Genomic DNA, 22,068 nt, shown 5'->3' with positions numbered 1-22,068 from the left:
TGTGTGGTGCCGAGAGCAGCCAGCTTGCTTGAGGGCAGTGGGAGGTATGGGGTGTGCCTGGCCCCCTCCTCTTCCCTGCTGCTGTCGGTGTGCAGGCTCCAGCCTAGCTCATCTGGGGACGGTCACTGGGGCCGGCTGGATCGGCCCTTCCTAGGCCAGAGCTCTCCCTTGCTTCCCTGGTCCCTCTAGCTACTCATACTCCAGCGCTCTCTTCCTGGCTGAGTCTTTCCCATGTGTGTTTGTGTGTGTGTGTGTGTGTGTGTGCACGCGCGCAAAGGAAAGAGAGTTTGTTTTCTAGAACTCCTCAAATTCCCTCAAGCTTCCACTTCCTGAACTTGCCATTAATAATATTTTGGTGTCTTCCAAGTTGAATGATTTCTTTCCCATTTAAATCTTCCATTTATTCTCCCTCTCTCTGCCCCTTCCTTTCTCCCCCCGGCCAAATAAATAAATAAACATTAAAAAACAAAAAAAACCCTTACTCTCTGGGGCACCTGGGTGGCTCAGTCAGTTAGGTTAGGCGTCCGACTTCAGGTCATGATCTCACAGTTCGTGGGTTCGAGCCCCGTGTCGGATGCTGTGCTGACAGCTCGGAGCCTGAAACCTGCTTCGGATTCTGTGCGTGTGTCTCTCTCTCTCTGCCCCTCCCCCACGCCCACTCTGTCCCTCCTTCTCTGTCTCTAATGTTTAAATAAACATTAAAAATTTTTTTAAAAATAAAAATCTTCCATCTACTCAAAGATTTATTCTGTTTCTAGCCCCACTCGGAACAATCCTACTCCCCCAGGGCAATGTAAATAGAAAACTAAAGAACTGGTTTAAATAGTCTCTTTGGATGAGCCAGTCCCCTCTATGCAAATGTTCAAAATTTCAGATTTTGCACCCACTTCTCTACCCCATGTCAGTATCTGGCCACATGAGGACACTCCCCTGGCCGTGGGGAGACATCCTTGGATCCATACTTATTCTATACACTTTTGCTGGAGTCCCATGAGGCACGATGGTCACACCTGGCCTTCTGGGTCATGTGCTGACATGCATTATGGGAGTTGCAGTGTCCCATTTCTTCCTGGGAAGGTGCCTTAGTGGACTCTTCATCCTCGACAGGCCTTTGCTGGAGCTCTCTGCCTCTCCAGTCCTCTCCCTGGGGCATGTGAGAGCTTCTGGGTCCCCACAATGGCCAGGGAAGGCAGGGTCCTGCCTTGGTCTTGCCTCCCCGGCCACTAAGGCACCTTTGTTCTGCACCTCGCTGGATGGGGCGGACTTCTAGAGGTGTCAGGCCCCCTCCTCCACCCTCCACAATCGGTGAGCTCAGGGAAGCATGACTCAAGCGCCTGAGATTCTCGGCACCCCTGCACCCTCGTCCTTGGGTAGTGAGCTCATGATGGTGTGATGTCCTTGCTATCTTCTTCATCCTCTTTGTCCCCAAGACCAGGAGGGCAAACCTTTCTTCCTTTTCCTCTATGCCTGCTGGGGATACCCCTACAGAGTCCAGGATCTACACTGCCTAGGCCTGCCTCTTGCCACAACAAAGGAATTTAGAAAATCCTTTCTCCAGACAAAGGGTGGCTTTCCAGTCTCCTTGGTTGCTGGGAACTCAAACAGAAATCTAGTTGATGTTCAAAGCTGGGCAGTGACTTGCTCTAGCAAGATCTACCCTCGCCTCCCACAGTGGGTGGGACCCCTTGGGCTCCAAGACTCACAGGCTGAGGAAATAGATCTGAAACTATTTCAAAATATAATCCCATTTACATGCTCCTCTAATGATATATATGGTGGCTTACTGTGTGCCAGTTGCTAAGTTAGGACATAAACACTCCTTGAAATTATTTTTAATAACTGCTTTATTAAGCTATAATTGCCATACCACACGGTTTAGTCTTAAAGTGAACAACTCAATATTTTTCACTATATTCAGAGAGTTGTACAAACATCACCCCTATCCAATTTTAGAATATTTTCATCACCCCCAAAAGAAACCCCATACTCATTAGCAGTAAACCACCCCCGCCCCCCGTATTCCCTCCCCCCAGATCCTGGAAATTACTAATCTACTTTCTGTATCTATGGATTTGTCTGTTTGTAGACATTTCATGTAAATGAGCTTTCCTCATTTAATATAATGTTTTTAAGCTTTATCCATGTTGCACTATGTATCATTACTTCATTTATTTTTATTGCCAGTTAATGCTCCATTGTATGGATATGTCGTATTTTATTTATGCATTCATCAGTTGGTGAGCATTTGGGCTGTCTCCACTTTTTGGCTATTATGAAGAATGCTATAAACGTTCATGTACAAGTTTTTATGTGGACAAATGTTTTTATTTCTCTCGGGTACATAGCCAGAAGTGGAACCGCTGGGTCATATGGTAACCTGCTTAGCATTTTGAGGACATGTCGAACTCTTTTCCAAAGTGGCTGCACCATTTAACATTCCCACCAGCAGCATGGGAGGGTTCCAATTTCTCCACATCCTCAGCAACACTTACTGTCTTTTGGTTTTGGCCATCCTAGCGGGCGAGCTATGGTGTCTTGCTGTGGTTTTTAGTCTGCATCTCCCTGATGGCTAATGACGTTAGCATCTTTTCATGCACTCATTGACCATTCGTGTATCTTCTTTGGAGAAACATCTATTCAAATGCTTTGTCCATTTGTTACTTGGCTATATGTCTTTTTATTGTTGAGTTGTAAGAGTTCTTTGTATATTCTGGATACAGATTCCTCTTTGGGCCCTTTTGGATTTTAAGAGATCTCTAAATCAAGGTCAGACCAGGGGTTGCCGCTTTGATAGTCTGTAGAGTTCACTGCAAGGTAACAGAAACCTTGCAAAGAATGCATTCCACCCCACGCAGAGGGTTCACACAGGGGCAGACCTTGGAGAAGAAGGAGTTGGAACTGCCGGGGCAGGCCTGGGCCTGCTCTCTGTTCAGTTACACCCTTTTCAAAACCCCTGTTGGAGAAGAGTCTGAGAGATTTAACAGGCTGGAGGTGGGTGGGGAAGCTGGTTGGTTAGTGTATTGAAGGTGGAATCCATTTGGGGCATGTTTTTCCTTTCTTTTCTTTTCTTTCTTTCTTTTTTTTTTTTTTTTAGCATAGGCTTTTATTTCTTGGGCAAATGAGATGGTACATAGAAAAGCATTTTGGAATTACAAAGGGATATGCAAATGTAAGGTGATATTCTTGCTTCTAGTGTTCTATGTAGGAACCGATGAAAACGCTCTCTAGAAAGAAATCACAGAGCCTGCGTGGGGGGTGGGGGGTGAGCAGGGTTTTAGGGGCAACGTGGGGGATGAAAAGTAAAGGGAAGAGGAGGGTGGGAGAGTTTCCAGACATTAGTTACTTCTGTGTGTGCGTGCATGTGTGCGTTTATGTGTGTGAGAGACGGACAAGAAGACCTTTGTGATTTCTGCCATGTTCTTTTACCACCTGCGTGATTATCTATTTGATATTTCTCTTTGAATGGGCTCCTCTTTCTTTTAATTAAATATGTTTACAAAGGAAACTTTATATCACAGTTATACATGGCAGACCTGCTTCATTTTCAAACTGGAATGTGCCATATAAACAAATAGAACAAAAACCAAAGTGTTATTTAATGCTATCTGGATGCCGTTGTCTCCTAGGCCTGGAAAACTGCTCCCTGCTGGCTCACCTCTCCTTGTCACTCAGGCCTCTGCTCAAAGGGTGCCTCCCGGGGGCAGAGGGCCTCTCTAAGCCTACCCCTCTCCATCCTTGCTTTCTTTCTTTGACAGTGCTCATCACTATCTAAGGGACTTCGTTTTTCCCGTGTGTGTCTGGCTCTGAGCAGGCAGGGGCTGTCTTATTCCCTATTTCCACTGCCTAGCTCAATAAATAGTTGCCAAATGAGTAGCTCATCTAAGCTGCAAAGTTATTCTCTAGTTTGTTTTTCTCCTCTTAGCGTGTGTCAACCGGGTGTTAAAGGACACCCCGGACAGTGCCACACTGCTACCTGCACCTTGCTGTGACGGGGGTACTGCGCAAGGCTTGAGAACGAAGCGGCCTTTCTGAGTGTGATCCCACAGCGCCTCCCCCCACCCCCAGCCTCCCAGGCCACGCTGTGGGAACCCCCCAGGCCACAGCCGCAACGCAGGCTTCGGATCCTCGCTTGCCCATTGGCCAGCTGAGTGACCCCACGGCATCACTGAGCCACCCCTGTGTCCGCCTTCCCCAGAGTAAAAGGACTCATTCCGTCCCCTGCCAGCCTCACAGACACACCAGGCGGAGAAGCTGTTCAAAGGGAGCAGCAGCTCAAAGGACTTTCCAGAAGATGGGATGCAAGTGCTGACACCGCCCGCTAAGATATCCTACCTCTTTTCCCCAGGCCCAACTTTTAAAAGTAATGATATAATTCACCTCTTTACTGAGCACTCAGTAAATTTACAATTTCGTTGTATTCTTTCAATAATCCTCCGAAGTGGGGATTTATTGTTCCCATTATACAGATGAGTTTAGAATATAGTTTGGTGATTTGCCCGAGGTGACGCAGCCGGCTTAGGTTCTCGACCATGACGTTGTAACAACCACAGAAATGTTACCACCTCCACGAAGACCTCCTGCCCCGCATGGTTTCCACTTCTAAATACCCATAATTCTGCACTATTATCTCTCTGGTAGAATCCACTCAATCTCCCTTGGGGTGTGTGTGTGTGTGTGTGTGGCAAGTATCTGTTTCTTGAGGGCTGAAATCATTCACAAATCTCTCCCAGGGTCAAGCCGCGTACTTGGCACACTGTGGCTACTCCACCTGTGTCCCCAAGTAAATCAAGGACTGGAGGCTCCTGGATTTCTTCCACCAGGCTCCGTCTCGGAGGAGGACAGATGAAGAAAAATGAACAGCTGTATTTCCAGAGATATAAATTAGCTCCATCAGAAAGCCCCTGGGATATTTACCTAGGAGAGCATGTGGAAAGACATGGGCTTGAACCAGGAGACCGACACTGGCACAGTGAGGGCAGACGTGAAGACACTCCCGGAGGCAGGGCGGGGAACAGGGCTTTGGGAGGACCCTCCTGGCCTTAGCATTGATGGCCTGTGCTGGACTTCTCTACCTTTCCAGATTCACTCTCTATCTGTTCCTCATCCTCACAGGAGAGTAGAGGAAGAGGAGAGAGTGATGTCGGGCTCTTTATTCCATGTGCATGGGTCAGGGCAGATAATAGCTCTGTGGTTACTAGCCCAGGAATCTGCGCTATCCTGGGTGGTTTCCCTACACCCGGACCTTGCCGTTGTGGTGAGTCCCTTTGTCAGACCCGCTTCAAGTTCTCCTTTTTTGAAATATCGTTTGTTGTCAAGCTAGCTGACAACAGCGTGCACAGTGTGCTCTTGGCTTTGGGGATGGATTCCCATGATTCATCGCTTTACATACGACACCCAGTGCTCATCCCAACAAGTGCCCTCCTCAATGCGCATCACCCATTTTCCCTTCTCCCCACCCCCATCCACCCTCAGTTTGTACTCTGTATTTAAGAGTCTCTTATGGTTTGCCTCCCTCTCTGTTTGAAACTATTTTTTCCCCTTCCCCTCCCCCATGGTCTTCTGTTAAGTTTCTCAAGTTCCATAGATGAGTGAAAACATATGGTATCTGTCTTTCTCTGACTGATTTATTTCACTTAGCATAATACCCTCCAGTTCCATCCACGTTGCTGCAAATGGCAGGATTTCATTCTTTCTCATTGCCAAGTAGTATTCCATTGTATATATAAACCACATCTTTATCCATTCATCAGTTGATGGACATTTGGGCTCTTTCCATAATTTGGCTACTGTTGAAAGTGCTGTTATAAACATTGGAGTACATGTGCCCCTACGAATCAGCACTCCTGTACCCTTTGGGCAAATTCCTAGGAGGGTTATTGCTGGGTCATGGGGTAATCCTATTTAAAAAAAATTTTTTTTTAATTTAATGTCTATTCATTTTTGAGAGATAGAGACAGAGCATGAGTGGGGAAGGGGCAGAGAGAGGGAGACACAGAATCTGAAGCAGGAGAATCTGTGCTGACAACACAGCCCGATGCAGGGCTTGAACTCATGAACTGCAAGATCATGACCCGGGCTGAAGCCGGACGCTCAACCGACTGAGCCACCCAGGCGCCCCTGGGTAGTTCTATTTTTAATTTCCTCCTCAAGTTATTCTGATTTGAGCGTGCCTTCTATTCCTGAAGGGACCCTGGCTGATGGCAGAGAATGCCCTTTTCTGTGCTCTTTCAGTCATTTCTTGAGGTCGGGGTCTATGCTTATTCATCACTATGTCCCCACACTTGGCACCGTACTTGGGATGTGCTTCTAATAGCTAACTAAGATTATTGAGCACCTATAATGTGCCAACATTGTTACCTGTATTAACTCAAATAATCCTCACAAGAATCCCACAATTATCACCTTCATTTTACTGTTGAGAAAAGTAAGATCCAGAGAGGCTGAGTACCTAGCCCAAGGTCACATGTCTTGTCAGCATGTAGCAGAGCTGGGGTTTGAACCCAGCCGGTGTGACTCCTGAGCCAACGGGATGACTGTCAACCCCGCCAGTGGGTTGCCTTCTGGTTGTCGTTTGGGTGTAAGGCGGGTGATGCCTATTAGTCTTGGGAACCCAAAGAATCTGTTTCTTTGCCCACTCAGAGGCTCAATCGAGTAGAATGGGCAGAAGGTGGAATGTAGGTCACCATGGCAACCGGATCACCTGGTCACATTACCTGCTGGGCCCTTGGGGCTGTGGTCCTACTGCAGCACAGAGAAGGGGGGGTTGGCATGGGGCAATGTTTGAGGCACCAGATGCACTGGGAGGACCTGGAAGAATACCAGGTGGGTAGATTGGCCAGGAGATTCTGGGAAGAATGGGGAGCTTCCTGAAGCAGGTGGAGAGTTTCCCAGGCAAGGATGTGGTGGCCATTGAACCTGCGTCCATGTGAGCCCTGGCCAGTACTCTGAGGCTCCCTCCCCCATTTGTCTCCTGCTCCAGAGCCCAGGGTTTTAGTTGTGGCTTCAATCCTCTCTCCATGCTGTCAGAGCCTGGGGAGGAGAGAAGGGCACCATTTTCTCCTCTGCCACCACTGGGGGCGTCCCCTGCAGAGGGCTGGGGTGCCTCCATTTCACCAGCTACGGGATGAGAAAATGGGCTTCTCCTTCCCAGCCCCTGAAGATCCCCATTCTGCAGGGGGCCGGGGTAGGGCCAGACGGAGTGGGCAGGTCATCTCTCTGTGGTTTGTTGTAGGCCCTGACCTTCCTGACCAGGAATGAAATCCTGTGGTAAGTAGAAGGGCCCCTTTCCTCCCCTTGAGCTGAGGTCTCATTCTGGTACAGCCCCGTGCTGGTCCCTGAGTGTGGTTCCTGCCCAGTGCTGTGGAGCCCCGGAGCTGAGGCTGGAACAGGGCGGGCAGAGACAGACCCCAGTCAGGAGAGCTGACACTGTGATTCCCAGGGCCCAGCTTGAGTTGAGTGAAACCTCAGGCGTTAAGTCACTATGGGATCCAACGCAGGATTTCTTCACATAATCACGGAAGTGGACAGGGCCTCCTCGGGGTGATGGGGAGAAGGAAGAAAGGACTTAGGAAACAGGTCGGAAGCTTGGCTGGATAAACTTGGATGCATTACTGAATCGCTCTAAGCCCAGGCTCCCTCTCCAAGCCTCTCTTCAGGGCCTGGAATGTGCCCTGTGAGGACCCTGGGAGCATAAAGGGGAACAGCCCACAGTCCCTGTTGTCATGCGGGTTGCTGTCCAGCAGGGAAGGCTCCTGGCCAAAGACAAGCGTCATGCAGCATGGAGAGGCTGCAGGCGCCCTCCTCATCGGATTGCAGAGAGAGTGACTGGCTTGGTGTGTAAGTGCTCCGTCCAGGCCCAGAAGGTTGACTGGAAGTCCCATGTGACTCCTTCTCTTGCTCTCCCATCCGCTCAGCACCCCTTCCCCAGCCCAGCAGAAGAGAGGTGCTTACCATCTGGACAGAGCTGAGCACACAGGCTCCAGCCTCAGGGCCTCCAGGCCCAGTGATAAGCAGGGACGAGCTCCGGGTCAGCGTTTTTGAGCCCCACTTGTTAGGTATGAATTGGAAGCTGAGGGACACTAGCTATTTGAAGAGAACAATTTAAAGCCTACGTTAAATCATGTCATCATAACATTCCAGAACACCAGAGATAATAAGAGCCTAAAAACCTCTGTAGAGAAAAAAACGGAGACAAAAGACATACAGAGGACCAGGAATCAGAATGGTTTGGGACTTGGAAAGGTTGGAAGACAGCAGCTAAAGACCTTTGGAATTATTATTATTTTTTAAAGCTTTTTTATTTATTTATTGAGAGAGAGAGAGAGGAGAGAGAGAGAGAGTGAGCAAGCCAGCGGGGGAGGGGCAGAGAGAGGGGGAGGGAAAGAATCCCAAGCAGGCTCCACTCTGTCAGTGCAAAGCCCGATGTGGGGCTCAAACTCACAAACTGTGAGATCGTGACCTGAGCCCAAGTCAAGAGTCAGATGCTTAACCAACTGAGCCACCCAGGCGCCCCAAGACCTTCAAAATTATAAGGAAAAAATCCCAATATAGAATTAAGTCATAGCTAACCTATTAATCAAAAGTGAAGGTGAAGTGACTATTTTTTGACATGCAAATTATTTTTAAAAAGTACCTCTTATGCATGCTGTCTGAGGAAGCTTTTGGAGGACACGCTCCATTAAAACTAGTAAGGAAACCGTGTTCCTCTGGTAAATTAGACTGGTATATACAGGGTACTTCCGTTTTTGTAAAACATAAGGTTCTACATGCACATACACACACACAAAGGGAAGATCTCTGGAAGGACACACACAGCGTGCACGCGGCGATCAGAGGTTAACTTGTTGGAGGGGACCCGGAGGACTGACCGTATCAGTGTTAGTGTCGGTGCCTTGTCTGGAAAGCGAAGGGGCAGCTTTGACACGGACACCCAGTGGCACTTGCAGTGGCTTAGGAAGCCGACGGCACCGGAGAAAGTGGCCAAGTTCGGCTAGACTAAGTCCCAGTCGCTTTTAGACAGTTTTCCTATGTGGCCTCTGAAGACGTGTTGTGATTTTCCTACTAGTGTGACAAAGAAATGAGGCCTGGATGGCAATGCAGTTGGATAGATCAGTGCATTTGAAAAAAAGTATCCAGGACACCACCAGATAGGAGTAACCTCCAGAGGGTGGCTCTGCCTCATCTAGTATGTTCCCACGCTCTTACCTGTGACTTGCATAGGCCATAGAGGCCTGGTCACCAGATCTGCAGGGGATGCACACTGGGAGGGCAGACCACATGTGACAGGCTCTGGTCCTCGAGCCCGCCTCTTCCCTGTGCCAGGCTGCCTGGGCTTGGCTTCCAGGAAGGGGTCTGTCCACCCTAAGTTTCTAGCCTGTGGGGATTTTCTATCTCATCTCGTTGGTCTTTTAAAGAGAAAGCTCCTTTCAGCCTCAGTTCCAGGTCAGCCCTCCCTGACTTCTGATTGAATTGCTCCTGGAGAAGCCTTCCAGATGTCTCTTTGGGCTCCGTGCACCAGCCCTCGCAGGCTCTTATCTGCAGCTGTGGCTGCGGACTCTGCCTCTGGGGCCTGAGCCGAAGAGGGCACGCGTGGCTTCCTTTTGACCTCCGCGGTTGGAGCCCAGGTCGGCCCGCCTCCGTCTGAGCAGTTTGGATTACTCTGTAACCCTCAGTGACCTCTCCTGTCATGACCTCGGGCTGCATGTAGGTCCGCTTTGGGAGCCTGAAGCTTTGCCCCCAGCCCCTGCCATGAGGCCGCTCTTTCCTCTTAGCGCCCCTGAGCGCCCAACACTTTCTAGCCTCCAGGCCCCATCCTGGCCATTAGCGCTGGTCCTCCCGGGGCACCAGAAGGTCAGCAGGCAGAGTGGTTACAAGCTTGCTTCCTTGAAGCCAGAGGCCTGCGTTCGTTCGAGACTCAGCTCTGCCACCTTCTCGCTCTGTGACATTTCTTACCTTTGCTGAGCCTTTGCTCAACCTGTTCCCACACTTATAAAAAGCATGATATCAAGTCCTGGAACCTAACCCCGCATGGTTGTTATTAGGACAACTAAGTGATCGAATGCATGTCAGGGGGTTAGAGCAGTCCCCCGGCACGTGGGTCAGTGTTGACTGTGTGGTATAGCTGTTATTTTCATGCTATTATTATCTCTCTCTCTGTCTTTTTTTTTTTTCTTTTGCAATGAAGAAACTGGCTCAGAGAAATGAAGTGATTTGCCCAAGCCACACAGCTTGAAAGGAGCAGACCATAAAAGCCACCTTTTCAGGCTAAAGATAGGGCTATTTATAAAATACCTGCAGGCTGTGCTGTTGGGCAAAGAACTATTGACCCCATGGCCCGGGGAGCTGAGCCCAGAGGAAAAGAGTAGATGCGTAGACTGGCAACGGAGCCGTGTTCTCAGTCCTGCCTGGACAAGAGGAACACGAGAACTCGCGGGACTTAGAGGTCCTGCCCCCTCCCTGGCCTTGAATGAGAGCCTCTAGGGGTGGGCTCGGGTCCTTTCACAGAGTCTCCACAGGTTTCTAACGTGGGACCCAGTTGAACACCACTACAGAGGGCCTCAGAGGCAAGGGTGCAGAGAAAGGTACAGAAGCAGCCGTAGGATGCCCGAACTGGAGGGCGCTGGGAGCGGGAGGGATCGTTGAATCTCTCATTTTACAGAGGGGAAACTGAGGCACAAGAAGGGATTGTGGCAGGTCCAAGGTCCCGCAGAGTGTGAGCTGCAGGGCTGGTCTCCCCTGTCTTGGGGCCTCTGAGCCCGCCGACGGCCCCTCCCCTCGTCTGGGAGGGAGCCACAGCATGGGCTCCTTGATTTCTGGCAGGCTGAATGTGTGAGTTTTTCAAATGGCTTTGACTCTTGAGTCCATTAGTGATTAATTCAGAGTTCCATTTAGAGCCGGCTGATCCATATTTGGAGGAGGAGAACGTTTTGTGGCAGCTGAGATGCAGCCACGATTCATCTGCGGGCAGCCCACCCACTCGGAGGCCTGGGATGGCATGAAATCTGGGCAAGGCCCTCCCCACAGCAGCCCTCCCCGCCAGAAAGCTGGGGAGCTCGGGGAGGGGGGGGGCGAGGAACTCACACCTGGGTAGGGGTGGATCCTTGGGGGTGGGGGCTGCACAGCCTGAAGAACCCGTTGTGGGGTTTGGGCCACTCCCGTGGGGAGCCAGGGAGCAGTCCATCCTGGGCGCCCACCATAATGGCGCAGGACCTCAGAGAATTCTTTTTTTTTTTTAATGTTTATTTATTTATTTTTGAGAGAGAGAGAGAGAGAGAGAGAGAGAGTGCTCACAAGAGGGGGAGGGGCAGAGAGAGAGAGGGAAATAGAATCTGAAGCAGGCTTCAGGCTCCAGGCCCCAGGCTCTGAGCTGTCAGTGCAGAGCCTGACGTAGGTCTGGAACTCGCTAACTGTGAGATCATGACCTGAGCTGAAGTCGGAGGCTTCACTCACTGAGCCACCCAGGCGCCCTGGGACCTCAGAGAATTTTAAAAAATTAGTACAACTTACTGAAAGTCAGTCTGCTTGTTCTCACCTCAGGCCGGAGTTCTAACAGTGACAGTGACAGCTCCTGCCGCCCCCTCCCCCCGTCCCTTCCTCTCGTGGGCCACTGGGTCCTCCGGGGATGATGGCCTTCCTTTTCTCCTCGATGCCTTTTAGTGTCCTGTGTGCTTTCCTGGAGAATGTTTCCCCTCACCTTTTCCGTACCCCGCTTTTCGGCTCCCTCCCGAACTTTCAGAGAAGTGTCTGGTGACAAGTTCAGGGCCCCTTACGAGGCTGATGGAGCCTGTTCTTCACGAATAGCCATGCACCGGTCTGGCTCCTGTTTTCAGGCCCTTGACATGAGTTAGCACAAGGTCAGTGATGGGGATTAGCTCCCCATCTGGCAGAGTCAGTATTGAAGCCTAGGTCTCTCTGCTCAGAGAGGTCAAACAACTTGCTTCAGATCACACAGCTAGTGGGAGAGGGATCAGGGTCCAAATGGGTCCCCCTGACTGATCTGGCAGCCTTTCAGCAGGAAGCGGGGAAACAGATCATACGTTCAGTTGGGGTCTTTGAAGGGACTTTGTAGTGAAGGGTCTGCTCTCAGAGGCTGAAGGAAACAGCCAGGGACTAGCGATTACTGCCCCCAAGGCCCACGGCCCAGTCAAGCGCCAGAGCTGAGTGAACGTTGGAGGGATCACACAGACACAGATGCTACCAGAGCCGGTCAAGGCTGGAAGGGGGAGGGGGACACACCCCACCAGGCTCTCTCACTACCTCCAGTCTCCCTATGGTGCCTCCCTTGGGCCAAAGCCATCTGGAAGCATCTGGAAGCCAGAGGGCAAGGGCGGTGGGAGGCACCATAGAGATCAGAGCCGCGCCTGGGCAGCCAGTGGGAAAACAGTAAGAGCACAGACACAGCTGATGTTCTTTCTACTCTCCCACGGCCGGGATCTAAAGGACATTTTCCCAGTCGGTGAGCTGTGAAAACATGAGAGGCCGGATGGGGAGCAGATCCTGGCTGTCAGTTCTCCTGGTGTTGGGCCTCCATTTACCATAATCAGGGCCCTGGGAGGGCCTCTTCTCTACCTGCAAATCCTCACTTGTAAAATCACCCTCTGAAGGCTTCACTTAGTCACATGTCCCTAAATCCCACCAATCAGAGGTTCATTTGGGTCACCAAACCACACACCCCGCAGGTGACAGTGAGGGGCTGTTAGTCACTTTCCCGAGTAAGGATTAACTTGGCCAGATGCTCGCCTCCTAGTGCTCGGCCGAGATGAGAAGCTGGATGGTGGGCAAAAGAGAAGGAAAGGACCAGAGGAGAGAGGGTAATTTTGGAGCAGGAAGGATCCTAGGGGAAGAAGAAAGGGCAGGCCCAGGGACCCAGGTCAGGTTAGAGGGCACCCACCATCATGGTCTGGGGCCGAGCTCTGGGAGGCAGGGCACAGCGTGTCTGAGCTGCAGGACAGGAGCACAGACAGGGATGTGGAGAAGCTCGGGATCTCCTGAGGGCCTACGCAACGCCAAGCTGACCTTTATACCCCTCCTCCCGTTTACTCCTCACATATTTGTGAGGGGAGATTGGCCCCACCGTGACATTGAGGAGACTGGGGCTCAGGTGGTGTCAGAAGCCTGTTCAACGTCTCAGAGCTACTAGAGGGCAGAGTCAGGACTTGAACTCAGGTCTGTCTGGCTCTAGAGACCGTTTTTCACCAGCGTGTGTTAACCCCCCCCCCCCCCTCACACACTCACACACACACACACACACACACACACACACACACAGTCACACGAAGGCCCTGCACTCTCCATCATGTCAACACCCACCCCCGCCTCCTGGCCTCCCAAGAGAGATATCATTATTGCCCATTTTCCCGATGATGAAACTAAGGCTCAAGAGTAAGGCGAGGTCACGGCACTGGAGTGGCAGGGTGCAAACTGGAGTGTGGGCCTCCTCTGTCCCAGGCCACCACATTTCCTCTCCACTTTCTGGGTCACCCGTCCTAACAGACCCAAGACCTGTGACCAGGATGGGGTAGGAGGGCGGGAGGATGAGGGCTTGTGCTCTCTTGGCCTGGGGCTCCTGCCCTCCCCCCCACTCAAAGGTCACACAGCCCCTTCGCCCTCTGCCTGCCCCTCACAAGCAAAGCCTCCAGCACAGTATGGGCCTGCGACAGAGACACTGACTCAGCCACACCCACCTTCTCAGGGCCAAGGACCGGGCTGGGCAGATGGCTTGGGGTTGCGCGCTGGCTTCCCCAAGGCCCTGCGGGCTTCTCCATCTGCAAGTGAGGGGACTGGACGGTGTGACCACAGATGTCCCCTCCAGCTCTGACATTCTATAACGAACACCTGTGGCGTATGTTCCATGCTATAGAGCATACTCACACACCTTTCCTCATGCCCGGCTCATCTTTGCACCCCCTACTGTGTGCTGGGCACCCTGGACTCCTCAAGGATGTTTCTAGAAGGGTGGAATGAAAGGTCTAACTGCCTTTGCTGTGTCACTCAATTGTAAGTCCCCTTCCTTCAGAGATCCCGGGGGGACAGAGGCACACGGTCTGCAGTCCATGAGCTGAGCCTGCAGTTCATCATGCCTCTCTTCTTAGCATCCATGACACCTTCCTGAAGCTCTGTCCCCCTGGGAAGCACTACAAGGAGGCGACACTGACCACAGACCAGGTCAGCTCCCTGCCGGCCCTGAGGGTGAGTGCTGGATGGGGGCAGGGGGAGGTGTGCCACTGGGGGCCATGGAGGGGTGGAGGACACTGGGGGAGGGGAGGGCACTCTGACCGTGGGCCGTCTGGTGGTAACATCTCCAGAGGGGCTCTTGGACCTCCAGGCACGGGCCCAGCAGGGCATGCTTCCCCAGCACTTTTCTTTAAAAAAATTTTTTTAATGTTTATTTATTTCGAGAGAGAGAGGGAGAGACAGAGCACGAGAAGGGGAGGGGCAGAGAGAGAGAGGGAGGCACAGAATCCAAAGCAGGCTCCAGGCTCTGAGCTGTCAGCACAGAGCCCAACGCGGGGATCGAACTCACAAATGGTGAGATCGTGACCAGAGCCGAAGTCAGACACTTAACCGACTGAGCCACCCAGGCGCCCCCCGCCCCCCCCAAGGACTTTTCATATGAATCTGGCCTCACTCTATCCTTGTATCAGTCTCATAGGCAGGACAGGCATGGCAACAGTCACCATTTCTCGGTGAGGGGCAGAGGTGCACTGGGGCAATGCCACTTGTTCCAGGTCCTATCGGTGAAGGTGGCAGGCCTAGCCGAGGTCCCCGTGGCTCTGCTGACTGATCTTCCAGAGCCTGCTTGTGATTCCCTTTTGAGCCTCAGCTTAAACACCACACCGCACCCCCCTCCGGCTTCCTGCCAGCCATTTACCTGACGCCCCCTCCCCCACCAGAGGACCCTGCACCAGCCAGCTCTCTCTCCTCTCTTTTATGCCCCAAATGAGATAAGCAGGAAGGTCGAGGATCCCCTGCAGAATCATTCGGGCCTAGGGGAAACCAGGGTGCCACCCCAGGTCATTCTCCCAGCCCCCTCCTCAGCCCTTCTCTTCTGCTTAGGCTGCCTCACTGGACTAGGGCTTTTCTAGAATGACTGAGAACCTTCTCAGTTTCTTCCCTGAGAAGCCAGGAGCAAGACTTGGAGCCCGGGGACTGTCATCCCAACCTGCCTCTGTCTATCTCCAGGTGTGACTACAGGAAAGAAGGACACGTGCATTTCTGTTCTTGGTCCCTTTATCCTCTCCCCCTGAATTTAGCTGATCCTCCCTGAGTGAGAGCCTGATAGATAAGAGAGGTGGGCCAGATGTTCATATCTTCTCCTAGATTTCCCAGTTTCCTGGGCCAAATCTCATAACTCATACACCCAGTACACACACACACACACACACACACACACACACACATCTTTCGCTTGTTATAGCAGAGTCCTTGTACAAACCACTCCCTGTGCCTCAGTCTCCCCACCTGTGAAATGGGTGGAGTGGTGGGGTGGCTGGGGGTTGTTTGCACATGCTCCCGAAGGCTCGCTGCATCCCCCCAGGCCGCCCACCACCACCAATCTTTTAAGGACCATCCTTGAGTTTTTTGTTCCTGCTGTGACAAGGCTCTGCCCTTCCCTGCAAAGCACCTGGAAGAGGCCAGGGAGTCACAATAAAAGGGCTCCCCAATCACTTCTAAGATTTTTAATTAAAATTTGTGCAGTGCGTAGCGAGGCAGTGTCGGGTTAACAAATCATGGCGGTGTCAGTCTTCCCGATTTTTCATTCGGATCTCGGCAGAATAATGGTTTGAATTTGTCATTGTGCGACGAGAGCCCGTCTTCTCTTCTGTCTGGAACAAGACGGGCTCTGAGAGCCGTGGGCGCCTCTTGGAAGAGGGCTGGGGACTCGGGTAGGGTCCTAAAGAGGAGATTGCACAGGTGGAGGGGACACACATTCAACTAGGGCTCTGCAGCATCTCCGAAGCGAGGGAGCTTGTTTTGGGCAGAGACCAAGAAAGAGCACAGAGCTGGGGCTTGACATGGAGGCAGGAACAGAGAAAACAAAGGAGTGAGAAGGGGGGTGAGGGGGGGAGTGGGATGGGGGAGCTGGAGCCGGGGTCTTGGAGAGGAAAGGAGCACAATCCTCAAAAAGGTGAAATAATTGGAGGGTGTGTCTGGCCCAGGCAGACGGGAGCCTGTCCTTCTGGTACCCCCTGCTCGCACACACACCCCCACCCCCTCACCCCCGACACACACACACTTCCACGTCCCCACCGCCCCCCACGCACCCATGCACACACACGCGTGTGCTCAGACACCCAGACATGCGCTGGCTGGGGTGTGTCTCAGGAGGCTATCCACTCGGGCCCTGGGACCGAATGGGAAACTTGTGCCCTCCGCTCCCCAGATGGGGGACAGTGTCACTCGGGCAGTCTCAGAATATCAGAAGGTGAAACCTTAAAATCAGGCACCACCAGGGAATCACTGCCAAATGCTCTCTGCCCCGGCTTTACCCCTCAGAAAACTGAAGCCCCAAGAGGGAAACACCTTGCTTGGGCTACGTGACCGCAGAGCCTGGCTGGCTCTGACCCCACTTCCAACCGGGGGCCCCCGCTCTGATCAGGGCTTGGCTCAGTGCTGACTGAGCGCTGGGTCTGCAAGGCGCCCTGGGGGCACAGGGGGAGCACCTGGCAAAGACCAGCCATGGAGGGCCGGCTTGGAGAGTGAGGGGTGACGCGTGGGCTGGCACTCCACATGGCCTCAGAGCACCCTAGGCGGGCCTGGGGGCTCTGTCCTGAGCTCCAGAGGAACGCACGCCGCACTGGCATCAGAGGGCCGGGTCAGGGCCCGGCTCCATCACTCCACCTGTGCCGTCTCCCTCTAAGCATGAATCCCTGTCTGGAAAACAATGTGTGTGCCCTCTGCTGTGTAACAAGTGCAGGGACGAGCCACAGTCCTCCGCACCCTCCATTTTTTCCCCCTGTCCGCTGCTCTCTTCCGTCTCCGGGGCAGGGAGCCGGGTGAAGGGTGAGAGACTGCAAGGCTTGAGAACAGAGGAGGGGCAGAAGGGTGGCCTGGGGTCTGCGTCCCACGGTGGTGGGAGGGCTGTGGGGGTGTGTGCAGGCAGCCGCTGCCCACAGGGAGCACCAGCCCAGGCCTCTCTGGAGTGCCAGACCCCCAGGTACTTTACTGGACAGTGGCTGGGAACTGAGACGGGATCTTGGGACCAGACTTCTTTAATTTTACTTATTTCTTCCCTCTGAATGGCCATCGCTTTACTCCATTGTACAAATACAAACCAGATTGTTGTAGAAAAACCGGAAAACAGGGGCGCCTGGGTGGCTCAATCGGTTAAGCGTCCGACTTCAGCTCAGGTCACGATCTCACGGTCCGTGAGTTCGAGCCCCGTGTCAGGCTCTGGGCTGATGGCTCAGAGCCCGGAGCCTGTTTCTGATTCTGTGTTCCCTCTCTCTCTGCCCCTCCCCCATTCATGCTCTGTCTCTCTCTATCTCAAAAATAAATAAAACGTTTAAAAAAAATAAAATCCCAGAAAAGAGAAAAGTCAAAATGCAATACAAACTGTCAGGGTAGCTCACCTCAAGGGATGACGGTCATGACTCTTTTGCCTTATATCCTTTCAGATTTTTTTCTAAGCAGATATGTGAAGTGTTTATTGGGATCCCCTGGACTTTTTTGCATCGTTCCCTGCCCCCCCCCCCCACGTTGGTTTCTTTGTTCCTTTTCCAGCTGGTTCTGAACAGCCAGAACGATCTCACACATTTGGGACACCCGACCACTGCTGCTGGGTTAGAACTCGCTTGCTGGTTAAGTGATCTGAGGCCAGTCACTTCCCAGGGGGAATGATTCAGGGTGTGAGGAAGCAAATAGACCCCAAGCAAAGGAGACTGGGCGGGAAGGGTGCCGCATGGAGAGCCGGTTTTCCAAAGCAGGTGAGAGGCCTGGCTCTAGGTACTCCCAGGCGTAGACCTGGGTCTAAGGATACAGGTTTCGTGACAGTATGAGGAAGCGCTTTCTAATCAGTAGAGTTGCATGCAGAGGGCACGAGTTCCCTGTCACCGAAGGGTGTGAAGCGGGGCCAGACAAGCATGTGGCCGGGGTATTCCCTCCTCACCTCCCGAGCCTGTGGCTCTGGCCCTGGCACTCGTTCTTGCTGTCTTCTGTGTCCACCTCCATAGTATGTCCCAGACTTTGGATGTTCAGTGTCCGATAAAACTCCCCCCCCCACCCCACCCCCCAGAATATTTTTTTCTCTTTTTGAGGAAGAACTATTAGAGATGCCAACTTTCCAATTTTGCCAAGTAAGGACATTTACAAACGATGGGATCCACAATCACCATCATTTCATTTTTTAAACGTGTTCATTCTAGATCAAAAATATAAGAAGGATCTAATCCCAGAAGCAAGAACAGTTCTTCCCGTACACATCTCTTTTTTGTGCTTCTGTTTCTACTTTTGTTCCTGGTCATTAAGCACTTCATCACCGGTCATCACTGGTCCTCAGACTAGCTTTTGGGGATCGAGGACTAAATTGCCCTCCAGGTCTTTCCAATCTTGGTCGCAGAGGGAGGCTCGTTTCCCGAAATGAGCAAGGAGAGGCTTGCTGGGAGGTGAGGGCCCGAGTGTCCCTGGGTCCTCAGGGCCCAAGGATGGGAGCAGTCTGACTCACACTGCCCAGAACACATCTCTGGAAAAGGCTGTGAGAATTGGGCCCCAGGGAGCTCCGGGTACAGCTATAACTTGGCTCAGGGGCTTGAGTGGTCTGGGAAGAAAGTTCTGTTTTCTTAACTTGGATTCACTGGTGGAAAAAGTGGGTTGGTTAATATTGGGAAGGGTCTGCCCGTCAACAGATGAACAAGACGAGAGAGTTGCCTGGGCAGCCGAGGGCCGCGGGGCGGGGAGTGGGGGGCGGGGCCCTGAGGACAGGGACACAGTGGCCCTTTTCCACTCAGAAGTTTCTGTTTTCTCTTTGCGGCTTTCTTTGGTGTATTTGAAAGCGAATTAGTTCAATGTTTCTGTTCTTGTAAATAACCATCTTGCTTTCTGTAAACTTGGATGAGTAGTGGCACAGTGTGACCCAGGTTTCTGGTTTCCGGGCCCAGGATGGCGGGTGGAAGGACCTGTGGGAGATCCCGGGGTCTCAGAGCCAGTAGGGTGGAGGCTCGCACACTGAAGGGGCCACCACACTGCTCTCGGGCCTCTTCCCGCCTCCCCCTCCGGGGTTCCTGACGGCAGGTGGGGTGTGCACAGCCTGGCCTCTTCTGCATTTGCCTCCAGCATCAACTCTGCACTGTAAGCACAGACAGGTTAGGAAACCTGCCCGAGGTAGCAGGAGGCCCTGTGGGTGTGGCTCCTAAGGTTCCAGCTCCGTGTCAGTTTCTGTCTGCCCCCAGTTTCTCTGAACCTTTCTGATGCCCACTTATAGGCTGGGCCTATCCACTTCAAATACTTTGCAAAGAACCCACTCCCAAGGCTTTCAGCAAACGAAGAGTCCTCATACTTATTCAGACTTTGGAGAAACTACCAGGGTAGGAGGGGGGCAGGAATGGGAGTGTATTTTTTTATTTAAAAGGGTTTTTTTTTTTAAGTTTTCAAATCAAAATTGTTTATGCACGCCAAGAGTCAAGTTGCCCTACAAGGGTTACCCTCATTTCCCTTTTCTGGAAGCAAACATTTGCAGCTTTCAGCTGATTCTTGGCTCTTGCCTCCATATCCCTGGAGAGGGCTCTTGTATGGCCCCCTCTTCATACCTCGGCCTTTGACCTCCTAGAGAAGAGGCTTAGCTCTTCCCTCCCCCATGTCCATCCCCCACCTCGCTCCTATCCCCCACCCTCCCAGTGTAGGTATATAAATGTTTCCATTGGATCAGTATTCAGTGTATACGTTGTTATGACTCCATATGCTACTCAGAGCTGAGCCAGGAAATCGGCTATGGTTACTTCTCCCTTTCTGCACGTTTTTTGTTTTTGTCTTTCCTGGATGTAATCATTGCTTTTGATTATGCTCCTACGTACTTATCATTAAGTTCACACTAAACCTCTGCCAATTACCTGAAAGTCTCCCCTAAGGCTTTCAGAAGTGAGATGCTTTCTATACATTCCATTTTCTTTTTTTAACTTATTTATTTATTTTGAGAGAGGGAATGAGCCGGGGAGGGGCAGAGAGAGAGATGGGGACAGGGGATCTGACGCAGACTCTGTGCTGACAGCAGAGAGCGCGATGCGGGACTCGAACTCACGAACCATGAGCGTGAAGTCAGCTGCTCAACCAACTGAGCCACCCAGGCGCCCCTGTACGGTCCATTTTCTTGGCTAAATTTCTCTCCGTGTACTCCCTTGTTTTGTTGACGCACATCCCCTAGTAGCTTCCTCCTAAAAGGTTCACGGAGGTAAACGTCTTGCCACCATACCTACACCTGACCCAGGTGATAATGTCTTTATTCTCCCCTCACACTTGATGGAGCGTTTACACGGAATTGAACTACAGGCTGGTTGTCAGTTTTCCTTGGAATTGGAAAAGCAGCACTGGGGTGCATTTTAGCTTTCGCTGTTGTTACTGAGAAGTCCAAAGCCTTTCCATTTCCCGATTTTATTTATTTATTTATTTTTTGGTAACTTGAGTTTTTCTTTCTGGAAACTTTGTTGGCTCTTCTCTTCGGCCCCAGTATTCTGAAATTCCCAGTGACGTGAGTTGGTGTGGGCCTTTGTGTCCGTGTACAGGAAACACAGAGGACCCGCTCGGTCTGGAAACTCGTTCAGGTCTAGGATGTTGACGCAACGTCTTATCCCATCTTTTCTCCACGGTGCTTTCTCCCCCGGCTTGTTTGGGTATCCAGCTTTGTGTCAGTGGCCTTCCTTGGCTATCTGGAAATTGTCTGCTCATAATTAAGAGAGGAGGTCAAAGCTGGAGTCCCTGCGTGGGCTTTCGACAGGGAGCTTTCCTGGAGGGTGAGCCGAGGGGGGCTATTTCTTGAGGTCTCCCTAGAGAGGATGGGGGTAAAGTTCTGCAGAGAGGGCTACCGGGGTCTCAGACTTCAGCACACGTATATTTATTTGATCCCCGGGTCTCAATGTGGCTGACATCGCCGGTGCAGAAAGCCTCTATTAAGTCTCTCCCGAGAACACCTTTCCCGGTGTTGTGCAGGGGCTGGGAGGGCCAGCCACCCGGCATCGAGTGGAGGGTTCTAGAACTCCAGTGCTTTCAACATCTTCAATCGATCCTCCTTTCCCGACCTCTATGAATTTCCAGTGCGGCCAGGTGCTTCCGGCTCCAGAGCCTTCCAAGGGTCCTGGGATGCAGAGCAGGCTGCTAGCTGTTCCCGCTGTGGGCTCAGGGTTGGGCTGTCTCTTGTCTGCCGGGTCAGTTACCGATCCTGTTCCCACCTGCTTCCTGTGTGTGTCAAGGCGCTGCTCTTCTCTCGTGTTCTCTCTGTTTCTGTGGGTGATGCCTCTAAAAACTCCCTTTCCTAGTAGTTTTCGTGGGTGTCAGAGAGAGTGAAAATAGATGCAGGCGTTCAGCCCGTCATCTTTACCCAGGAATAACACCTGCGTTCCTGACGTTCAGGAAAGCTTTACAAAGACAGCCTCTCCTCACTGTTGCTGTCTCAGAATATGCCACACGCAGCAGCTGCCCCCAGAATGTTCCCGCTCCCCACTCCCAGCCTCTTGAATGCTCCACTCTGCTCGCGTCCTCAGAGCTCCTGTGCTGCTCATTCCCTCCTCCTGTCCCCACATCACCCTCCAGCGTAGCCAGGCTTCTCCGGGAGCCCCTCCCTCCCTGAGGACCCCTGGGAAATGACACTCCTTGTCCAGCTGATTTCCTTACCAGGCAGAAATTCCCACGGATAAGACACATTTGTGGACTCAGTCTGATGAACGGGCTTCTCACACCGGGTTCCATCCATTTACCCTATAATAGTTACCGTGCGTTTCCCATGCACGGCGTGTTGAGTGAGGTCTCGGGGGCTTCCTTTCTCATGGAATTCTGGGTAAAGAACAAATAGAAGAATCACAAACTGTGGGGGCTTTGCGGAGCTCTTGACCCCAGTGCCAAATGCTGGAGCCCAGACAGGCACAC

General features: G+C 52.1%; 1 protein-coding gene across 4 annotated transcripts in view; it reads left to right on the top strand.

Moving 5' to 3' along the window:
• Nucleotides 1-22,068, top strand: part of CIB4 (calcium and integrin binding family member 4) — a 143,194-nt gene that overhangs the window by 86,512 nt on the left and 34,614 nt on the right. Inside the window, exons 1-4 of one of the 4 annotated variants that reach the window (XM_058682798.1) lie at nt 6,644-6,822; nt 7,232-7,266; nt 12,746-12,809; nt 14,091-14,187. The exons of 1 other annotated variant lie outside the window; for it this stretch is intronic. In XM_058682798.1, the coding sequence (XP_058538781.1) occupies nt 7,254-7,266; nt 12,746-12,809; nt 14,091-14,187 (174 nt within the window). In that variant the 5' untranslated portion in view covers nt 6,644-6,822; nt 7,232-7,253. Of the gene's footprint in view, nt 1-6,643; nt 6,823-7,231; nt 7,267-12,745; nt 12,810-14,090; nt 14,188-22,068 lie in introns of those variants that run through there. 2 more of the 4 variants (XM_058682799.1, XM_058682796.1) reach the window with 2 other exon arrangements.

This window comes from Neofelis nebulosa, chromosome 9 (genome assembly GCF_028018385.1).
Source record: "Neofelis nebulosa isolate mNeoNeb1 chromosome 9, mNeoNeb1.pri, whole genome shotgun sequence".
In the NCBI taxonomy this organism is placed as follows: domain Eukaryota; kingdom Metazoa; phylum Chordata; class Mammalia; order Carnivora; family Felidae; genus Neofelis; species Neofelis nebulosa.
Note: the sequence above shows the minus strand (reverse complement) of the source record. Positions and strands in the feature narration are given on the sequence as shown.